Source organism: Leptopilina heterotoma, unplaced genomic scaffold (assembly GCF_015476425.1).
Source record: "Leptopilina heterotoma isolate Lh14 unplaced genomic scaffold, ASM1547642v1 Lhet_53, whole genome shotgun sequence".
NCBI classification, from domain to species: Eukaryota; Metazoa; Arthropoda; class Insecta; order Hymenoptera; family Figitidae; genus Leptopilina; species Leptopilina heterotoma.
In genome coordinates, this window is record NW_025111115.1 from 345,298 (window position 1) to 365,859 (window position 20,562).

Here is a 20,562-nt window from a genome sequence, read left to right on the forward strand (position 1 = left end):
AATTTTCACCGGTCTGGGTTTTCATAGGACCTGCGCATTTGAACCGATTCTTAACATTTTAACACTTTCTAGGTCAACAACATTTATTGAATTTCTAAGTCTATTAATAACCAGTGTTTTTAAGTCTGCTGTATTCAATGTGTCGTTTTCGGGAAGACCAAATAATACGAGATTTTGTTTCCTATCATTCCTGTCAAGTATTTCATTAACACACACACTTGCATTTAGTTTAGGATCAACTTTTTCGGAAAGGGTGGTCTCGCATTTATCAAGTCTCCCTTCCACGGTTACTATACGGTCAGACAGAGAGGAGACCCTACCTTCAATCTTATCAAGTCTAGACAATGTGTCGTCAAGCTTGATATTTATGTCTGCAAAATTTTCATTCATGTTGATGAAATTAGTGGAAACTGTACGTGTCAGTTTATCCAAAGCTGCCATGACCGTATCAAAGTTGCCCGCTGCTAGGGAATCTTGGGAAATAACTGAAGGAGATGAAGACCTGGGTTTACAGCATATCTTGAATGAGCCATCGGGTAATGTAGACATCTGTGACACACAACTTCGATGATAAGGCAGATCGCATCCGGTGCAAAAAATAGGTAATGCACGTGTAATATCTTTACTACACTTTGCACATCTTTCCACACCACCACTTGATGCCATTTCAGCCACACCAGAAAATTAATACAAAGAACACAGAACCCAAACTGAACATTCAAAAATATCCGTTAATAACCGCACCAAAACTTTAGTGTTCAAAGTGAGGTTAGGACAGAATAATCCCAAGAATCTACAGTCCAAAGATCGTTAATTTTGCAATAGAAGTCACCAGCTAAGCAAACCGAAAAGACACAATTGAAACCGACCGTCTATTGTGAATATAAATGTCTCAAACAAACAAAATATCAACTTTTAAACTCAGACAAACGCACAAGCATGTGCACTAATTGGCCACCTAGCGGCCATTGTAATACACTGGAGGAAAGTGAAGCTCTCAGTGTGCGTGAGCTTCTTTTATACAAGCAGCACGGACGTTGACGAAAGGCTTGTGCGAGACGACTAAATTTCCTTGTAGAGCTATAAATCAAGCTCGACAAGAGCACCTTCGCCGTGGAGGTTTCGTCAGTGCGCTGCGCTGATGGTATGGTCCTTCCTGTGTAAGACACTGGAGGAAAGTGAAGCTTTCAGTGTGCGTCTGCTACTTTTAAGCAGGTTCTACATGGGATACCCGACACGTGAAACGGGCCCCCTCTCCAATACCAACTTCTCCTCCGTGAGTAGGGAAAAGCATTTGGTAGATAGAGTAGAGGGGGCACGTCGTGTCGGGCATCCCATGTAGAACCTGCTTTATACAAGCGCACGGACGTTGAAGGAAGACCCCACTGCGTGGGGGGAATTACTCCCTACTTTCATGCTTAGTAATAGCTTTCTCTCTCTCTCTCTCTATCTCTTGGCACGTCAAAGTGTTGCTAAGCATGAGAGTGTTGTGTCAGCTTAAGGTTTTTACAGAGAAAACTCTGAGGGAGCATTTACACCTTCAGTAAAAATTTCCAGAACGGAAAATTTTTCATTGGAGTAAGAGAGACAGACTGTGTATCTGACTCTCTTACTCCAATGCAAATTTTCATTTCTGGACAATTTTTACAGAAGGTGTAAACGCTCCATGAATTGTGAAATATTGCTGCGTTGGAGAATGCACCTTATAATACCCCCATCACATATTTTTTTTGGAAACTACAAAAGTTCTACGCATTATGTTCTCAACCCTGAATTTAAGAGACTAGTTTCTCAGCCGTGAATAGAAGTAATAGAAAATAATAATTATAACTACAGTCGGGTCCCCATACTGTTACATTTCCAGAAATTTCCCACTCCTCCAGACTCAGCTCTGTTATGTGCTCAAAGTATGTCTACTGCGCACCTTTCAGGAACGTAAATATATACACCTCAAGTTTGGCCTAGAAGTATATGCCCCCTTTTCTTTGGGCTTAAGAATACGGCCCTGAAAATTGGTGACGTAACGTGACGTCACCTAACACTTCTGAATTTGGAGGTTATGCAAAAACATAACACTACTGAGGACATAACAGTTTGGAATCTAACAGTATGGGAACCTGACTGTATTAGAGCAAGAGAGTATAATATCTGTTTACATTATATCGAATTTATTCCTCGGTAAGTTAGGTAATAAAATTGCGACTTGAACGCAATATTTTTTCCGATTTCCCGATTTTCGGAACCAATATTTATTTCAATATAAAATATATTTTGAAATAATAATTCAATTTATTTTATTTTAAAGATTGTAAATTACTCAAAAAAATTTTGATTAAAGATGAAAAAATGAATTTCCAAGTTTTATTATTAGAGCTAAAGGATAAAATATGCCCAAGTGAGAAAACTACTATATTCTGACGATAAAATAATAAATGAGACAACACAATATAAAAACAAATATGCAGCAATTGAAATTTTAATAGAAATGCAAAGTTCTCTTTTAAAAACCTCCATCAATTTATTTAAAGTCTGTAAAAGGCAGTTTTTTTGAAAAAAAACCGTAAATTGTACGATATGATTTAGAGAATTTTTCAGAAGTTACAAATGGTTGCAGAATTTTAATTATTTTTAAAAGTAATTAATTCTTTGGATAAATTAAATTATGTTTCAAAATTTTGGAAGATTCTCGTCAAAATTAAATTTTGTTTCAAATTAAAGATCTTGAGAATGTTTTGGGTTTTGGGGAAGAAAGCATGCACCCGCTTGATTTGTTCTTAAAAAATATATTATTTAGAATTTGACTATAAAAAATGTCAATAATTATTCAAAATCTTTTTCAATTCTATATTTCTAACATTTAACTCTGACAACTATAATATTAATTTTTTTTCAATCATTTTCTCATTTAAATACAATTTTGAAAGGTAAAATTCAATTTAATGCAATTTCTATTCAATTTGGCAACTTATTTACCTAAATTAAATTTCCTTTGTTTCGATACTAAAAATATTTTACAAAAATTAAATTCATTTCATTCATCAATGCCTAGCGAAAAAAATTATGAATTTACTTTTAGAATTCAAGGAAAAGTAATTAGATTTTCTGTTATTTTAATTTTAGTTTGAAAATATTTCATCTTTCTTTCGTTTTGTTTTTTTATTTCAAATTCTAAAAAAATCTCTCGGTCGCATCAATCTTTTAGATTGATTTGTTAATCTCAGTTCAGGGAGAAAAATTAATTACAAAACAGTTCGAAAGTTATAAATTTGAAAACATTATATTTCTGGACTTCGCTTATTATTTTATTGAGAGTCAAGACTCGTGACAAGATATTTGTTAATTTTCGAATCGTCGCATGAAAATATACACGTCGTGAACTTTTTTAAATATAACAAATTTTTTTTCAAGTACACGATTTAGATTTTAATTTCAATGTAAAAATTGTTTCATCTTTAAAATTAAATAAGGAAAATTTTTTTTAATCATTACATTTTAATTTGATATCGTAATTTTTGTTTAGAAAAGTAAAATTTGTTTTGATTCTGTTTTAAGTAATAAAACATCGTAAATTGGAAATTTTAATTATTATTGGAAAAGCAAATTGAGCGTTAAATTAAGTTTCAAAATAGTAAAAAAAACGCTTTTCATGAATATTATATCAAGCAGCATTTATTGACTGCACAAGGGTTTGACCCAGTTTATAGAAGACATATAGAAAATTTCTTAAGGAAAACAATAAGGAGATCGATGTATTTGATTGGATTGGTGGATTTTAAATTGTTTTTCTTAAGCAGGAAAAAAAATAATTCGAATGAAGAGAAATTATATTTTTTGAAATTCGAATAAACAGGAAAATTAAAACTTTTGTAATTCGAATGAATAAGAAAATTAATTTCTAGAAATGAATTAAAAATTGAGTTTGTATTTATAATTTGAGAAACTAATCGCAATTTTGATAAAGGAAATACAAAAAAAAGAGAACGCACTGCTTAAGTAAGCGCCTTTTTTTCCTACAATAAAATTATACATCGAGCACGTGACAATAATATAATCTATTTTTTTACGCTGCATCTTTCGCTATATTTTTCTTTTTTTTAATTTTCTTCACTTTCTTCCCTTTAATTATAAATAACAACCATATAGAGCGATAAATATTGAATTTCCTTTAATTTGAAATAACAGTTAATAATGAAACGAAAAATTTGCAAAAAATGTTTCATTAATAAAAATGAATCTTTTTTATTTTTTAGAAATATCAATAGTCAGAGAAAGAGGGGAACGAAAATTTATGGAAACGATTATTAATGTGGAATCAACGAATTATGAAATAGCGAATAACATTGACACACGTGACTCTATAATAATATGCATTTCAATTTCAAGGAAATATTGGAATAGGTCGCGAGCGAAATCTTGTGATAATCAATAGTCAAAAAAGAAAAAAAAATGTTTTGCATTTTTTCTTGACGTTGTCATTATTGACTTTGTCATTAATGTGATTGTTGACAAAAAATATTGACATTTAATCTTGAGAAAAGCTTTAAAGCTGGATGAAGTGATGCATTCATTAAGAGTAGAAAATAAGATAATCGTTGCACTGACACAAATGTCTTTATTTGCAAATACACCGTTAAAAATAAGACTATAACTTTACACTATGTATAAAGATTGAATTTCGCACCCTTAAAGTTTAAATGATTGATTCGAAACTTTAGGTTGAGTCCACAATAGGCACTTTTCTTAAAACGATGTAGAGGGTATGCATCGCTTTAAGAAAAGTGCCTATTGTGGACTTAACCTAAGGTTTATAAGCAGGGCTGGAAACTTTAAAGGTACTTTTACAATACATGCAGCAAAGTTATAGCTCATTTGGTGGTGTACGCCTTTGTGCAAAGGCATGGTCTCCCATCAAGTGAAGAAAACCAATTATTGTATAGTAGATAGATCTACCCCATTTTTTAAGTAAACGCGGAAGATTATTACTCTATTTCCGCGATCGCGCGGAATTTGGTCGAGTCGGGAAGCTGTTCTTTTTGAATTATACCGAGTCGAACTAGAGCTAAATTCAAAATGTTTCTTCCAGCGTTCACGTCTCTATTCCATGCTATTCTGCAACTGGAGCAATAGGCAGTTCTATTTCTTAGAATTTTCATCTTCTGATCACATGTACTGCACATTTTAGTGGTATTAAATTCGTCGACAAAAACAAGACGTAAATTTTTATATTTATCTTGCTCTTCGGCTAATCTTCGTACCACTTTTTTTAATGGCATGCGCACATGACCACGCATCCACGGGGAGATTTTTGGACTGCCTATTGCTATGAGTTGTTTTTTTTCTCTATTCCCTACCAGATAATCGGCAAGATAATCCGTTTCTCGTTGAACAAGCATGTACTTATCCCACCTGAGACGAGCAATTTTCTTATTCTCCATGTTCGGTTGTTGATCGTAAAAGGTTCTTAATAAAAATTTAGTACACGGAATAATAAGGGATGGATCGCGATGATTTACGTTGTCTTTAAATTCGGGAGTCTCTAATAAATTTTCGTAGTACGTTTTCGGATCATTTCCTACTTTATATAGAATCGATCGCCGTTTACATTCCTGAGTTTCGAAACGAAATGTTGCCGTGGGGATTTTAATCGGTTTGTCTTTAGAATTAATATCAAAGTCTTGCTGCATTTCCCTTTCAACCCCACCGAAAGCAAGCTTTAATCCTGGGTCTAGTCCTTTTAAAATTTTATATTTAGTCTTATCGCGCACATTTTCCTGTTCGGTTGGTGAGAAATCAATTATTTTCTTTGGTTTTATAACATTATAAATTACTGAAACGGCAATCCCGTCGGTCATAATTGTCCCTGAAAATTTATACTTCTTTTTATTAACGCGTAATTTCGAGAAATTGAAAAGTCTTTCCCATCTTCGTTCATTTTCCAGATATTTATCTTGATTCCTCTCAGTCACGACTTTTTTGTGATTTTCGGAAATGTTTTTTAATTCACTGTTGATGATGGATAAATCTTCATTTAAAACTTTTAATTTTAATTGCAATTCGGCCAATCTTTTTTTATTGTAGGGATTTTTTTCACTTTTTATTAACTTTATATCTCTCGTCAAAATTTTCTTATCACTCGACAATTTCTTATGCTTTTCTTTTACCGGTGAGATGAGTTTCTTGTGTTCTGCCTCTTGTTTCGAAATTTCGGCTCTCGTCATTTTCTTTGTTGGTGTTTTTTCTTCAGTTTTATTTTGCTTCTTCTTGAAAACAATTTCTAAATCACTCAGTGCAGTATTTGTGTAGCAGATGTACTTTAAACCAGGTTTCATAATAGGCACAAGCATGAAGCCTTTAATTTTTTCATCGACAAAGTATTTTTGTAAGCGAATATAAAAAGGGAGAAATTTGTGACACGTATTTTTATCCTCGATATCTCCAAAGTTCAATTTCTCCAAATTCATTTGATTTAATTTTTCACTTTCGCATTTATTTAAAAGAAGATTGTCAATTAAGGTTTTAATTGTGTAACCTTCTTTTTCTTCTTCTTCTTCCTCCTCCGCTTTGTCTTTTTCGATTGTTGCAGATGTTTCATCGCTTGTTTCATTTTCAGGTGTTATTTCCTTCTGCAGATTTCTGCACGTTTTGTTTTTGGGTGTTGTCTTTGGTGGTTGAATTCTCGGCTTCTTGGAAGATTTCTTCTTGCCTCGATTCCTTCCAATAGTTTTCCTTGCGTCGTAGACAATTTTCCTCAGATCAACATTACGTGATTTCTGTTCCGTTTTCGATTGAATGTTTATTAATTTGTCCCTCATTTTTTTATTATTTGGATACAAATTTCTACATTTATTGTGTTTTTCAATTCTCTTCTGTCTTCCAGATTTTCTTTTCATCCTCTTCTTCTTGTCCCATTTAATTCGTTTCTTCTTATTTTTTCTTGCACGTTTCCTTTTTTCTTCTTTTCGCTTCATGTCCCTCTCTTCAATGGATTTTTCGTCAATGACTCTGGATTTTCTCTCCTTGTAGCTGGGTGATTTTTTAAGCAGTTCATTTTTAAAAAATTTGGCGAGTCGATTTCTACAGTGAGTAGTGAGATTTGTAGTGAAATTAGTATTCATTTGTGCAGCCATTTGTTGCACTTGGGAAGTTAAGTTAGTGCAATCAAATTTTTCGAATGGTCGCCCCATATATTCTGAAAATTCAGGAACAAATTCTTCTCGCAACTTCTTAAGAAATGCATTCTTTGTTGATTTAACAGGTTCCTTCTCCTTAAATAAATATGTAATTGTTAAGTAATCAGGCCCATTCTTAGACCATTCGTCAAGAAGAAAAGTATTTGTAGGATGTCTAAGGGCAAAATTGACAAGTAGAGATATCAAGATGAACATACGTGATAACATTTGTACTTGATCATTCACAATTGTACGAATTTGTTCATTTGGGCAGAAAGATTCGAATCCAGTCTTTATGGTAAATTTAGTTTGTTGCTGTTGTTGTTGTTTTTCTTTCCTGGCTGTAGATTTTGTTGTTTTCTTCATATTTGATGGTGTCGCTAATGGCTCGGGGATTTTGAATGTCGAATCTTTCTCTTCCTGTAAATTGAGACTTTGCAAATAGTCGTTTTCATCAGCTTGACGACTCGTGCTGGGTATCGGAGATAATGATTTTTTCTTCTTAAGAGGAGTTTTTCTTCCTAATTTCTGTTCCTTTGATGTTGACTGTTGGCTGAAAACATCTTCAACTAGTTTCTCTTCTTTTAAATTCAGCTTGTATCTTTTTTTCGGCGTAGGACTAGATGTTGTTTCTTCCTCTTTCTCTTCATTATCAATATCCATCGGTGTACTGCTGTCCTTGAATGATGATGATGACACGATGTTCATCAGTCCCAAATTACGTTGCCATGATAACGTTGTATCATCATCAAAATCATGTTCCTTCGACTTGCAATAATCTACTCCACTTCCTTCTGACATTCGTGTGTTCTCATCGAAAAATTGGAACTTTTCTATTTGAACGTTGGATGGAATTTCATCGAGCGACACTTCTTCTTCAGTAATTCCGCTAGTAGACGAAGAAGCTTCTTCCATGGATGTTGGGTCAAATAATGGCCGACGCACTCTACCTTCATTACTTTCAAAAGGTAATACAGGGATAAAAGGACTAGACACTGTTCTTTGAATTCTAGCACTTGTCTGTTGAGGGGGACGATTTTCTAATTCTAATGAGCGGTTAGACGTTAAATTGAACTGCGGTAACGGGTTACTAGACGGTAATACTTGTATAAAAGGACGTGATACCGCACGTCGATGAAAATTATTTAATTCTTCTACGCGACGAATTTCATTTTCCTGTCGAGATGGGGGAGATCTATCACTATTTACATTATCATTTTTCTTTTCCATTTTAAAAATGAATATTAAATTTAAATCCGTAAATATTCACAATCCGTAGAACGTAGTCTTAAGGTGATTTTCTTAAAATACTCTTCTTCCTCGGTGAATTGTTTGCAGTGAAGGTTTCGACAGTGCGCTGCACTGATGGTTCGATCCTTCCCGTGTAAGACACTGGAGGAAAGTGATTGTAGAATCAGCAAGTCGACAATTTTCGACTAGAAAGGATCTGCAACAAATTTAAAAAAAAAATTTTATTAGAAAAGATATTCTTAGATAACAAATTTTGTATTTGTAAATGTAGCAAGATGTCAAGAAACATTTAAAATGCATTTATAGTAATATAAAATATGTTCACCTTTTGCAAAGAAGGCTCGGACGTTGAAGAAAGACACGAATGAATTTCCTTGTAGAGCTTCAAATCAAGCTCGACTAGAGCACCGTTGCAGTGGAGGTTTTGTAGATAGATCCTTCCTGTGTAAGAAAATGGAGAAAAGCGATTGTAGAATTAGCAACTCGACAATTTTCGACTAGAAAGGCTCTGTAACATATTTTTAAAAAAAATTTTATTAGAAAAGATATTCTTAGATAACAAATTTTGTATTTGTAAATGTAGCAAGATGTCAAGAAACATTTAAAATGCATTTATAGTAATATAAAATATGTTCACCTTTTGCAAAGAAGGCTCGGACGTTGAAGAAAGACACGAATGAATTTCCTTGTAGAGCTATTTAATCAAGCTCGACGAGAGCACCGTTGCAGTGGAGGTTTTGTAGACAGATCCTTCCCGTGTAAGACACTGGAGGAAAGTGATAGCTCTCAGTGTGCGTGTGCTCGTTTTATACAAGTAGCACTGACGTTGACGAAAGGCTTGTGCGAGACAACTAAATTTCCTTGTAGAGCTATAAATCAAGCTCGACAAGAGCACCTTCGCCGTGGAAGTTTTGTCAGTGCGCGGGCACTGTTGTAAACGTCCTTCTAGTGTAAGACACTAGAGGCAAGTGAAGCTCCGAGTGTGCGTGTGCTACTTTTATAGAAGCGCACGGACGTTGAAGAAAGGCTTGTGCTAGACGACCGAATTTCCTTCCTGAGAGCCAACTCTAGCTCGACAAGAGCACCTTCGCTGTGGAGGTTTCGTCAGTGCGCGGGCACTGTTGGTGAGATCCTTCCCGTGTAAGACACTGGAGGCAAGTGAAGCTCCCAGTGTGCGTGTGTTGCTTTTATACAAGCGCGAGGACGTTGAAGGAAGGCTTGTGCGAGACGACCGAATTTCCTTGCTGACAGCCAACTCAAGCTCGACAAGAGCACCTTCGCTCTCGAGGTATTGTCAGTGCGTTGGGCACTGTTGGAGAGATCCTTCCTGTGTAAGACACTGGAGGCAAGTGAAGCTCCCAGTGTGCGTCTGCTACTTTTATACTAGTGCACGGACGTTGAAGAACGGCTTGTGCGAGACGACCGAATGTCCTTGCTGACAGCCAACTCAAGCTCGACAAGAGCACCTTCGCCGTGGAGGTTTCGTCAGTGCGCTGAACTGATGAGTAGATCCTTCCCGTGTAAGACACTGGAGGCAAGTGAAGCTCCCAGTGTGCGTGTGCTACTTTTATACAAGCGCACGGACGTTAAAGAATGGCTTGTGCGAGACGACTGTATTTCCTTGCTGAGAGCCAACTCAAGCTTGACAAGAGCACCGTCACCGTCGAGGTCTTGTCAGTGCGCGGGCACTGTTGGTGAGATCCTTCCCGTGTAAGACACTGGAGGCAAGTGAAGCTCCCAGTGTGCGAGCGCTACTTTTATACAAGCAGCACGGACGTTGAAGAACGGCTTGTGCGAGACGACCGAATTTCCTTGCTGAGAGCCAACTCAAGCTCGACAACAGCACCGTCGCCGTCGAGGTCTTGTCAGTGCGCTGAACTGATGAGTAGATCCTTCCCGTGCAAGACACTGGAGGAAAGTGAAGCTTCCAGTGTGCGTCTGCTACTTTTATGCAAGTAGCACGGACGTTGAAGAAAGGCTTGTGGAGACGACTGAGTTTCCTTGCAGACAGCCAACTCAGGCTCGACAAGAGCACCTTCGACGTGGAGGTCTTGTCAGTGCGCGGGCACTGTTGGTTAGATCCTTCCCGTGTAAGACACTGGAGGCAAGTGAAGCTCCCAGTGTGCGTGCGCTACTTTTATACTAGCGCACGGACGTTGAAGAAAGGCTTGTGCTGGACGACCGAATTTCCTTGCAGAGCCAACTCAAGCTCGACAAGAGCACTGTTGCCGTGGTAATTTCATCAGTGCGCTGCGCTGATGGTCCTTCCCGTGTAAGACACTGGAGGAAAGTGAAGCTCCCAGTGTGCGTGTGCTACTTTTATACAAGCGCACGGACGTTGAAGGAAGACCCCACTGCGTGGGGGGAATTTACGGAAGCTTCTACGCGCCACCCTGCGGCACTCACTCGCTTTACGAGGCACAAGGCAAATGTCGTTTGAAGCACCCTGCTAGTGAATGCCTTGTACGATGCCTCGGTGTGTGCCTCGTAGGGTGCCTCGATGCGTGCTTTGTGCGACCAGTAGTAGACCAGTGTTTTGAAATTTTAAACGGCTTTAAATGTAAATCAGAATTCTCAAAAAAAAAATTTGACTAGTTCAGGTTAAATTAATAACTAATTGCTGTTAATATTTTTAAATTAAAAAGTGTAAATTTTAGAATAATTACAAATTTTGTTGAATCTTTTTTTGGATTGTAGTGAGGGTGTTGAAATGTATTTTTACTTGAGAGATAGGTTATATAACCTCTAGTTGTCTTAAAAATTTTAAGCAAATATGTACATCTTGAATAATTATTGAATTCAATCCTCATATATAAAAATATATTGAATCGTACTTGCAGCTTGTCATAAATAACTTTTTTGGTAGGTGAAAATGGTGAAAACATAACCTTGACATTTTATACTCAAGTAAAAGAAACATTTCAACACCCTCACTACAATCTAAAACAAGATTCAACAAAATTTGTAATTGAAGGGTGGCATGACAAAAATGGTCAAGCAACAATTTAACGATTTTACAGGAAACGAAAATAACACATTAAAAATTTTTTCTGATCATTAAAAAAAAATCTAAAAAAAACCGTTTGGAAATACTATTTCGCTCAATCAGTAGAAATAAAATTTATGAAGATAAACCTACAACCTACATATTAGTGAGAAAAATAAGTAAAAGTGTACTATTTTGTGGTTACGTCAAATGCGCATATTTTGTTATAAAATTATAATTGTTAAAAAATATACAGTTTAAAGAAAAACTGAAAAATTAGTTTTTTAATATTGAAATGACGAATTGAATGCAAAAAAGTTTGCTTTGAAAAAGTTGTTTGTTTTCAAGAAAATTGTTAATTTAATGTTAACTTTTGAAAGTAAAAAGTATAGAAATTATCAAATGTAAACTACAAACAGGAATATTTAAAAATTAACAGAAGAATAATATTTAAATTATTGAAAATTAGATAAAGAATAAAAATTATTTCTAAATAGACATACAGTTTTTCAGAGAAATTTAATATATATTTAATGATATAAAAAAGAAATAAATATTTTTAACGATATTAATCTATTCATAATAATATTCATTTCTTTTGTTTTTTAACTGAATTGCATTGTAAGTAAAAATATGTAGGCTATTGTCTTATTCTTATTTTTATTAAAAACGAGTTTAAAAAACAATTTACAAGAAAATCCTTTTACAGAACTGTGTAAAAGAATTTACCTGATTTTTTTCTAAAAATATCTCAATTTCGAAAAATTGTTGCTGACTCCCTTTTGTCATGCCACCCTTCAATTATTCTAAAATTTACACTTTTTAATTTAAAAATATTAACAGCAATTAGCTATTAATTTAACCTGAACTAGTCAAATTTTTTTTTTGAGAATTCTGATTTACATTTAAAGCCGTTTAAAATTTCAAAACACTGGTCTACTACTGGTCGCACAAAGCACGCATCGAGGCACCCTACGAGGCACACACCGAGGCATCGTACAAGGCATTCACTAGCAGGGTGCTTCAAACGACATTTGCCTTGTGCCTCGTAAAGCGAGTGAGTGCCGCAGGGTGGCGCATAGAAGCTTCCGTAGGAATTACTCCACACTTTCATGCTTAGCAATAGCTTTCTCTCTCTCTCTATCTCTTGGCGCGTCAAAGTGTGGCTAAACATGAGAGTGTTGTGTCAGCTTAAGGTTTTTACAGAGAAAACTCTGAATTGTGAAAAATTGCTGCGTCGAAGAATGCACCTTAATACCCCACACCACATCTTTTTTTTGGAAACTACAAAAGGGCAACGCACTATGTTCTCAACCCTGAACTTAAGAGACTAGTTTCTCAGCCGTGATAACGTTAATCAAAACAAACCGGGTATTTAAATGTGACATTTTTAATAAAATAATAAATAATTAATAGAAGAAATTGAACATAATAATTGTAACAATTAGAGCAAGAGAGTATAATATCTGTTTACATTATATCGAATTTATTCCTCGGTAAGTTAGGTAATAAAATTGCGACTTGAACGCAATATTTTTTCCGATTTTCCGAACCAATATTTATTTCAATATAAAATATATTTTGAAATAATAATTCAATTTATTTTATTTTAAAGATTGTAAATTACTCAAAAAAATTTTGATTAAAGATGAAAAAATGAATTTCCAAGTTTTATTATTAGAGCTAAAGGATAAATATGCCCAAGTGAGAAAACTACTATATTCTGACGATAAAATAATAAATGAGACAACACAATATAAAATCAAATATGCAGCAATTGAAATTTTAAAAGAAATGCAAAGTTCTCTTTTGAAAACCTCCATCAATTTATTTAAAGTCTATAAAAGTCAGTTTTAAAAAAAAAAACCGTAAATTGTACGATATGATTTAGAGAATTTTTCAGAAGTTACAAATGATTGCAGAATTTTAATTATTTTTAAAAGTAATTAATTCTTCGCAGAAATTAAATTATGTTTCAAAATTTTGGAAGATTCTGGTCAAAATTAAATTTTGTTTCAAATTAAAGATCTTGAGAATGTTTTGGGTTTTGGGGAAAAAAAGCATACACCCGCTTCATTTGTTCTTAAAAAATATATTATTTAGAATTTGACTATAAAAAATGTCAATAATTATTCAAAATCTTTTTCAATCACACTGTGCGAGATTGAAAAAACATCGTTTCAATCTCTTTGGTGTAATGTTGTAATTCGATTTTTAACAGTGTACGTATATACACATTTGCCGCAGGTAGAAACAGATGGGGCATTGCCCCGCAAGTTCTTCTATAAAAGTGGGTCAGCGGGTCCAACAAATGTCACTTCACGAGCTTTTTATTGCTCAAGAAGATAAAATTTTTTCTTTTTTTACTCTATAAACAGAAACCAACAAATTTTGAAACCTTAAGACTTTTTAAATAATATTTACATTTATTATCGCAATATATTATTATTATTATTAAAATCCATTATTATAATTACATTTATTACTAAATTTAGTTTTGAATTTAATTTTGAAATAAAAATTCAAGACAATAAGACAAAAATTAATCATTATTGTTGCATTGAAAAATTATAAATTAACTAGAAAATGATACGCGCGGAATACGGTTTTTCATTTATTATTATTTATGCAAATTAAAAAAAAATTGCAATTTTGGAATAATTTCAGATTCAAAATTTTAATAATTTTGGTTAATAACTAATTTACTAATTAATTATAATTAGGTACCTATTTATTGTATTCAAAAACTGTAATCAAATTCTTTGCAGGAATTCTATTGAGAAATTTTATTAAAATTGTATTGAAAATAATTGAATTATTTCTTTTACAATTTGATAAAATTCTTCGCAAAAATTACATTATTTAGTAAAATTTCAAGAAAATTCTTTATAAGAAAAAAATTTAATTAAATACTTTGAAAACAAATTAAATTTTCTTATTAAATAATAAAATTGTTAGCAAAAATTGAATTATTTTGAAAAATTTTTGTAAAATTCTTTACCACTCACTTTTAATACTTATAATTTTAAGAAAATTATTACTAAGATTTCAATTATTTTTATAATTATTAACATTTCTAGAAAAAATTCTATTATATAAAACAATTTTAATAAAATTTCTCGAAGGAATTCAATTATTTAAAAAACTTGTAATAAAATATCTGGAAAGAATTTAATTACTTAAAAAAATGTGAATTATAACATTTTTCAGAGACATTCAACTACTGTACAAAAATGTTGATAAAAGTCTTTATAAGAATGTAAATATTTTTAATATTATCTTATTAAATTTCTCGTCAGAATTAACTTATTTTTAAAGATTTTAATTAAATTTTTAATTATTTTGAAAAATTTGGATAAATTTCTTGAAAAGGATTCAATCATTTCAGATTCCAAATTATAAAAGAAATATTTTTAATTCAAAAAAATTTTGTTTAATTAATTTTTGTTATTTTTTCATCTTCAAAGCATTAAATTAGAATTTCATTAGTTTTAAATATTGAAAACAGTAACAAGAAAAATTACCAAAAAAATTAAGAAACAAAAAGCGAACGAAAATTCTGATTTGAAAAAATTTTTTTTCACTTAATTTATTATTCATTTTAATGTTAATGCGTTCTTATCTTTTTTTATCAAAAATAGCTAATTTTAAATAACTTATCGAATTAAATAAAATAAGTAAATAAAATTAGGAATAAGAAATCTTTTTGATTCACAAGAAAGATTATTAATTTTCACAGATAATAAACGAATTTAGTGACATTTTACAATCATTTCAAATAAATCATCAATCTCATCAAGTGTATTAAATTTTAGATAAAAAAAAATAATCGTTCTCGGCGGTAAATCGATTTGTCTTTGATAAATCATCGATGGGGGGTCATTAATTAAAATTCCTTATAATTATTTTGGTACATTTGAAGAAAATATTTTGAAAATAATCCTATTGAAGTCAGAATTCTTCTTCTTTAAAAATATTCAGTTTAATTTGGTTGAGAAATTAATTAATGCACTAATTAATTGAAGAGTTACTTATTATACACTAATTCTGTAATAACTAAATTTAATAATTAATAATTAATTATATAATTAAATTATTATAGAATCGAACTAGTAAAAAAAATGTTGTCAGACTTACAAATACTTAGAAATTTAATGATAAATCTCGTAAAGAGATAATAATCTCAAGTACTGTACTTATCTATCGATAGCGAATTTCCAAAATTTGATACAAAATCATATCATTATTTAGTTTTGCAATAATAAAATTTTTTTGATATTAAATTTATAATATTTTAATTAAAAGAAATGTATTTAAAATATTTTTGAGTAATTAACTTTTTTTTGAACTCAAGCTCTGCACAAGACCGAAGTGAAATATTGTCCTACAGTGAGTGGATTTTTTATTTTCTTATTGATGTTTACAGGTTTTGTGGCGTGTACAACGACGAACCCAATTTGGTTCGTTAAAACGAGACTGCAGCTAGATCATCATTCAAATCGAACCAGTGCCCTAGAATGTATCCAGAGGATATATAGAAAATCGGTAAGGAATTAATTAGACTTTCGATGCACTGGCAAAATTCGATTTTTCAGAAGGGAATTCAAAAATTCGTCTTTTAGTTTCAGATTCCAGCAAAGCTTCACTAGAGAAAATCGTATACAGTCAAATCTCGATAATTATCAAAAAAATAAGAGATTTAAGAACAAAAAAAGGTTCTAAAAATTAAATAGCGAAAGGAAATTTCTTTTTCTACAAAGAAAGGAATAAATGAATTTTGGAATTAGAAATTAGAAATTAGAAATTCATGAAAAGAAGAATAAGAATGTAAAATTCGAATTATCGAAGTTCGACTGTATATTTTTATTTATTTGATTCATTTTTCTTTTTGAATTGATTGGCTTTAATATTTAAATTTATCGATAACAATGAGTGCATTTTTCTTTAGAATTAGTTTGAATTAATGAAACAAACTCCGTCTTAATTAAAATCACTTTAATTCATTGTATCAAATAGTTACACGTGTTAATTGCATGAAATGTTAATTTATTATTTTAAAATGTCCATTTGTGTGTTAATTAACTTTTGTGTTTTGATGCAGAGCTTCTTTATAAATTCAGCAAATTTTCATGAAATTTATCACAGAGTTTAAGTTTTTCCACCAGACGAAAAAAATTCTTCGTTATCTTATTCGCAACTTTTTTTCTAATTCTCTTTCTAAAATTGGCCTCATGACCTATGAATAGGAATTTACTTCTAAAAATAGGAGGAAATAATTTGTAGTGTAAACATGTGATTTTATAGCTCCTGTGAAATGTTTCTTTAGCACTTTCATTGCCAAATGCAAGAAGATGTTTATAAATACAAAATTCAATCGACGAATTCTTTCATAAAGGGAGAAAAATAAAGAATTCGTCGATTAATTAATTGTTGATTTATTTATATTGCAACAATTGTTTTTTGTCAGATTTCTTGATATGAAAGATTTTTGTCCCTTGAGGAACAGAGAAAAGAACAAATGTGAAACGTTTGTGAATTATTTGCAAGTTTTTTTTCTGCTCGCAGATGTTTCTCGATTGAGAGTAGAGAAAAAGAAGTTCTTTAGGAAAATAGGTGGATGTTGGCATGTTCTTTTTTAATTGTATGAAATGAAAAAGAAATAAAACTTGGTTTTATTAGTGATCGATAGAAAAAGTTTTGAATTATTAAATTTAAAAAAAGAGTCTAAAATAAAATAATTTGTTGACAATAAAATATTTTCTCAAATTGATTATTCAATGAGACAAGTAAATGAAGTCGTTGACTTTTGATTTTCTAGGGTTTCCTCGGCTTCTACAAGGGCATCGTCGCGTCCTACTTTGGAATCAGCGAGACAGTCGTTCATTTCGTCATCTACGAGGCTGTCAAAGCTTGGCTTCTGACTCACAGGTCAACAGTGACTGAAAACGATGACTCGAAATCGTCGCGCGACTTTTTGGAGTTTATGGGAGCTGGAGCTTTTTCGAAAACAGTCGCTTCTTGTATCGCTTACCCTCATGGTAAATATTCCAAAAAAATTTGTTTCCTCTTTTACGAACGAAATTTATTTCAATTAATTTCCTTTTTTATTTTTTATTCGAAACGTTTATAAATTCAGTAATTGACAAAATAATTCCCATTTTGAATAAATAAAATAAATAAATAAAAACATTTTTAATAATAAATAAATACAATTTTTTAATTTGTCTTTAATTTCAAATAAATTTTCTTCTGCATAATAAATCGTTTGTTTTAAAAATAAACTTTAGAGTAAATAATTCGAAACAAGATGATTGGAATATTAAGCATCTTTTTTGTTGTTTGTTAAAACAAAATAATTTGTAGATTACGTAAGATTTGCGCTTGAAAGGCCTTCGTGACTATGTACGAAAAGCAAATTGCGTTTGAATTAAATTTTATCTGATGTTCTGGAATATCATCCTGGTCACGTGGTTTACGATCTTGTTATTTTTTTCCATTCTCAAACGATTTTTTCTTCTTTTTCTATTTTTTTTTACTTTTTGCACAACATGGATTTTTTCTTTTGTAAAATTTTCTTCTATCTCGTTTGTCCTTCATCAGTTGAATCTAAATATAGCACGAGAAATTCATCTCCTCTTGCCAGAATTTTCAACAAGTTATCTAGTTTTGCAAAATTGATTTTATTTCTTGTAAATCAATTTTAGTAATGATTCGTTCTCATCTACTAAAACTTATTTATCACCTGTTTTTACGATTTGCTACTATAGGAATATATATACTCTAGGAAACCTGGAAAAACTGAAAATATCAGGGAATTTTATAAACCTTGAGAAAACCTGGAAAAGTCAGGGAATTTGAAATGAGCAAAAGCGTGGCAACCCTGTATTTGAATATTTTTTTTTTACATTTTTGACACTAAAAGCTATTTTTTCTTCTTTTTGAAATTAATTATCGACTGCGAAGCCTAGGGAGAAAAAATCCAAATTTCCCAATAAACAATAAAATCGAAAAATAATAGACAGATATTATAGATTTTTCCCTTTTTGGAAAATTAATTTATTTCTATTAATTAAGGGAAAGGAATTTATTTAATATTTATTGTTTGAAAATAATAATAAATAATGTTGCAGAAGTGGCGAGGACAAGATTAAGAGAGGAAGGAACGAAATATCGTGGCTTTTGGCAAACTTTGAATACAGTTTGCGCAGAGGAGGGCGTTCGGGGATTGTATCGAGGATTATCGACGCAATTGATAAGACAAATACCAAATACAGCCATAATGATGTCGACGTATGAGGCCGTTGTCTATGTTCTTTCGCGACATTTTCAACCGACTACCAATGTACCAGGCACAACACAATTCTACACCGAAACCAAAAACAAACAGGAGCTTGCTTAGGAATTGCTCACGGCTCGAGAGTAATTAGAGCCGTGAATAAAAAAATTAACTGATTAAAGCTTTCAAATATTCTATACCATCAAAAAAGTGAATCGAATATTTCAAAAAATATTTTTCTACATTTTTTTTTAATTTTAATTTTTAATTTTCTAAATGCAAAATTTTCAGTCTCATCTTGTATTTCTTCATATTCCCCATATTTTTTTCCGTTTCTTTAATTGAACGTTGGTTATTTTCAATATAAGCAAAATTGCTTTTCCGATAAAATTTAAAAGCGAAATTCCTAATTTTTCCATATTTACTAAATTTTAATTAAATTCATTAAACTTGACTTCAGTTAATTGTGAACTATTTTCAAAATTCATGCGGTTTTCTTTGTCGAAGACGAAAAGCATTAAAAAATAGTAACTCAATTTTTCGAATTGAAAACTAAATATTAAGGGATTTTTTTACTCGCAATTTTAAATTATTTGACTCAATTATTCCGCATAAATCAGTTGATTTAAAAATTACGAAAGATTATTTCACAGTCATTAGTTTATGTTATCTTTCTAGTTTATAAAGCGCCAAGTCGATATTGTGTATATAATATTAATAATAATAGTAATAATAATATTAATAACAAGAAAAGAAAATAATTAAAAAGTCCAGAATCTACACGTAGATTCGTCGCCCTTTTTTTTCTAAATAAGGAGATGTAAATAGTTGGTGAAAAATTCAAATTAAGAGAGTATTATGCTTATAAACTCCTTATTTTACATTTTAGAGGATCGTTTCGCAAATGTGAAATACACTTTTTTCTTGCATCAATTTTTAGCGTTAATTATAAACAAATATTATCTACAAAATATTTTTCAATGAAAGGAAATTTTCAATTTTTTTTGGAAAATTTGTCATTATGTCTAATTTCTGATTTTTTTCAATTTTACATTAGAAATTAATTATAAATTACACAATATAGAGAATTGCCTCCATTCCTAAGGAAGTGCATAATAAAAAATTACTTTTATTAAATTTATTTATCTATGAAATAGATACATCACACAGTTGTGGATAAAATCTATCGCATTAATCTTAATTTTAGTTTTCCTATTGAATAATTAAATGTAAATTATAAATTAACACAAATGCGAGACGAATGAGCCTGTGATTTTAGTTTATTCCGTCATTTGTAAATATTTTATTCTCTATAATTAAAGAAAAAAACCGAATTCTTCTCAGGAGAGGATAATTTAATTACAGAGAACAAAAAAATCCAAAAACAAAATATTGTAAATAGTGTAAAAATTGTAATCTAAAAGAATTGAAGTAATTTTTATGGTTGTAGTGACTATTGACGAAAGGAAAAAAAAATTAATACTTTCGTCCATTTTAAAAATTCAAAAAGAAAAAACAAAAAAAAAAGAGAAAATATTATCGCGCTGCTTTTTATTAGTGCAAAAAAATAGCGAAAATTTTCGATTTCATGAAAAGGAACATAAGTGCGCATGCGAGCGAGACTGATTCAAATTTTTTGAAAGACTGAATAAATTTTATTGTACTTAGGCTCTAGAAATTCTTTTTCTTATAAAGAAAAGATTTTTGCGTATGTGATAAAAATAGATAAAATAAAATGTTGAAACAGAGAATTTAGGTTCTGAATTACAAATTCAAATTAATATTACATAGTTTTATAAGGACTCATTGATACATAAAATTAATTCAATTTGTAATGATTATTTTTAGAGGGTATTTAATAGAAATTTTGATATTGAAAA

General features: G+C 31.3%; 2 protein-coding genes across 3 annotated transcripts in view; one reads left to right on the top strand and one right to left on the bottom strand.

Moving 5' to 3' along the window:
- Positions 1-20,072, top strand: part of LOC122508275 (mitochondrial carrier protein Rim2) — a 35,711-nt gene extending 15,639 nt beyond the window's left edge. Inside the window, exons 4-6 of the mRNA XM_043621548.1 lie at positions 15,833-15,951; positions 17,225-17,444; positions 18,537-20,072. Of these exons, the coding sequence (XP_043477483.1) occupies positions 15,833-15,951; positions 17,225-17,444; positions 18,537-18,805 (608 nt within the window). The 3' untranslated portion in view covers positions 18,806-20,072. The remainder of the gene's footprint in view (positions 1-15,832; positions 15,952-17,224; positions 17,445-18,536) is intronic.
- Positions 3,516-11,895, bottom strand: LOC122508274. Of its 2 annotated transcripts, none has more exons than XM_043621546.1 (2): positions 9,058-11,895; positions 3,516-8,928 (listed from the first exon to the last, which is right to left on the bottom strand). In XM_043621546.1, exon 2 carries the CDS (start codon positions 8,397-8,399, stop codon positions 4,980-4,982), a length of 3,420 nt encoding a protein of 1,139 aa, XP_043477481.1. In that variant the 5' UTR covers positions 8,400-8,928; positions 9,058-11,895; the 3' UTR covers positions 3,516-4,979. The 2 variants fall into 2 exon arrangements, with proteins under 2 accessions (XP_043477481.1, XP_043477482.1); XM_043621547.1 differs by having other exon boundaries at positions 3,516-8,616; positions 8,746-11,895.
- Positions 20,073-20,562: the final 490 nt, after the last annotated feature.

What these genes read in the sequence shown, in the direction of transcription:
- LOC122508274 (XM_043621546.1), bottom strand. Translation starts at nt 8,399, where the DNA reads ATGGAAAAGAAAAATGATAATGTAAATAGTGATAGATCTCCCCCATCT.